Source organism: Benincasa hispida, chromosome 10 (assembly GCF_009727055.1).
Source record: "Benincasa hispida cultivar B227 chromosome 10, ASM972705v1, whole genome shotgun sequence".
Taxonomy (NCBI): domain Eukaryota; kingdom Viridiplantae; phylum Streptophyta; class Magnoliopsida; order Cucurbitales; family Cucurbitaceae; genus Benincasa; species Benincasa hispida.
The window spans coordinates 40,978,289-40,980,549 of NC_052358.1; the positions used below are offsets into that span (position 1 = coordinate 40,978,289).

At 42.1% G+C, this 2,261-nt stretch overlaps 1 protein-coding gene across 1 annotated transcript; it reads right to left on the reverse strand.

Moving 5' to 3' along the window:
* Positions 1–209: 209 nt before the first annotated feature.
* LOC120088475 (cytochrome P450 89A2-like) lies at positions 210–2,011 on the reverse strand. Its single transcript, XM_039045811.1, has one exon. The coding sequence runs from the start codon at positions 1,965–1,967 to the stop codon at positions 429–431; it is 1,539 nt and encodes a 512-aa protein (XP_038901739.1). The 5' UTR covers positions 1,968–2,011; the 3' UTR covers positions 210–428.
* Positions 2,012–2,261: the final 250 nt, after the last annotated feature.

The window sequence follows — 2,261 nt, forward strand, 5'->3', positions numbered from 1 at the left end:
TATTTGTTTTTGTAACCTTGAACCTATCAAGAAAATTTTTCAACTTCCCAAAAACTTGGATATCCCTTGGATGCAACTATCCCTATAAGTTCTAAAATATAGACCAATAAAATACCAGTCATTTTTTTTTTTTTTTTTTTGGTATAGTAAAGAAGTGGAGGATATGAATTAGATTGCAAATGTCCTCGCTTCTATATACTATGAAGACATTTTGATGGATAACTTAATAAATATATGAAACCATAGATTTTCTGTCGACAGGTAAGATAATTTTTGTAACACTAGACATAACAAAAACATTGGCTTGAATATACTTTCATAAGGTCAAATCCCTGCATTAAATTTGCAAGAAAGCAATCTAAAACATTTTCTTCCCTAAAACCAAGAGGCTAATGTTCATATTAGAATTGGGAAAAATCATCCCAACTTTAGAACCTCGAAATTACGTTGGCTTTAAGAGGCTTTTCCATAACGACGGTGAACTCCACCTTCTCCGACAGATCGACTTCATCTCCTTCTACCGCTTTCCATTCAAACCTCCATATCAAATTCCCAATGAAATACTCTAAATGAAGAATTGCCAGACCAAATCCTGGACAAATTCTCCTCCCTGCTCCGAACGGCATCATCTTTATCTCTTTGCTCCCTGTTATATCAAACTCTGCTACTTCTTCTTCTTCTTCTTTCCCGCCTTTCATGAACCTCTCCGGCTTAAACGCCATCGGATCTTCCCACACTTCTGGGTCCCAACCCATCTCCGCCACCATGAAATTCACACTCCCATTCTTTGGTATCACATAATTTTCCAACTCTGTATCTTCTTTCACTGCGTGTGGTAACACGAAATGACCGGGTGGGTGTCTTCTCAATCCTTCTAAAACCACCGCTTTCAGATATGGAAGTTTCCCCAAATCCTCTTCCTTCACCTCCTCTCTTGACCCATCTCCCATTACTCCTTTAATCTCTGCGAAAAGCTTGTTTTGAATTTCTGGGTTCTTTACTAAATTCGCCATTATCCATTGCAGAGCTGTGGAGGTTGTATCGGTGCCAGCGTTAAGAAACTCGGAGGCTACGGCTACCATTTCTTCATCTGTAAACTTTCTCTTCTCCTCTGGGTGCTCCAAATCCAGAAGTGTATCCACATATGACACCACGAATTCTTCGTCTCCTCCTCTGTTTGTTCTGTCATCCTTGGCCTTCCTTCTAGCTTCGACCAAAGGAATCAGGACTTCATCTCGATTCTTCTTGAGTTGAAGAAACGTCTCCCAGCGCTTTCGGAGGAAAATCTTGGTGAATTTGGGCCAGAAATTAAGGATATTAAAACGCCTAAGATTTATCAGCATCGTATGGTGGACATTCTCGATTTCCTTGATCTGGGATTCGTCAAGCTTATCCCCAAAACACATTAACACCAACAAACAAAACATAGCGTACTGAAAATGATCCACAACGGAGACAGGACTTCCCGATTGAGAGTAGGAAACAAACCGATTAACAAGAACATCCAAAACCCACTTGCGAGCTTTACTGTAGGACTTGACCCGCGAAGGATGGAGGATTTGGGAAGTGAGATTACGGCGGAGGAGGCGCCAGAGTGGACCGTAAGGGGCGGTGTTGATGTTGTGTTGGTTGCTGGAGGCGATCTTGCCGATGGGTAGCGCCGGTGGACGGTCGGCGAAGAGAGCGCCGTTAAGGACAAGGGCCTTGTGGGCGATGGAGCGGTCGGCGATGAAGACGGCGGGGCGGGAGCCGATGGGGAGGGTGACGATGGGGCCGTATTTTGCGACGAAACTCCGGAGCAGAGACTCCATTTGAAGAGGGGATTTGCGGAGCCATTGGAGATTGGTGAAGATGGGGATTGAAGGAGGGCCTGGTGGGAGTTTCGTGGAGCTTCGGAAGTGGGAAAGGATGGAGTTCAGAAGAGAGCAGATACAGATTGAGATGATAACGATGAACCACGTCTCCATTACTTCTTTCTCTTCTTTCTTCTTCTGTTTTGTTTTTATCTCTTTTCATCCATTTATATATAAAATGTTTGTGTCACCGATGGAGGGTCCCACGTTTCTTGTTGAGCACACATTGTTTTTTCTATAATAGATTAATGGGGATTTTTTTTTTTAATTTATATAGTTATATCTCAAACCAAATTTAGGGATTGTATTTACTTCAAATCTTAAATTGAACATTAGTTTGCCATCAATTTTGGGCCAATATTGACTCTAAGACATGTTAATTAGCGTAAGTTGTGCAAATCTAAGCAA

Coding starts and splice junctions, on each gene's coding strand:
- LOC120088475 (XM_039045811.1), bottom strand. CDS start 1,967: ATGGAGACGTGGTTCATCGTTATCATCTCAATCTGTATCTGCTCTCTT.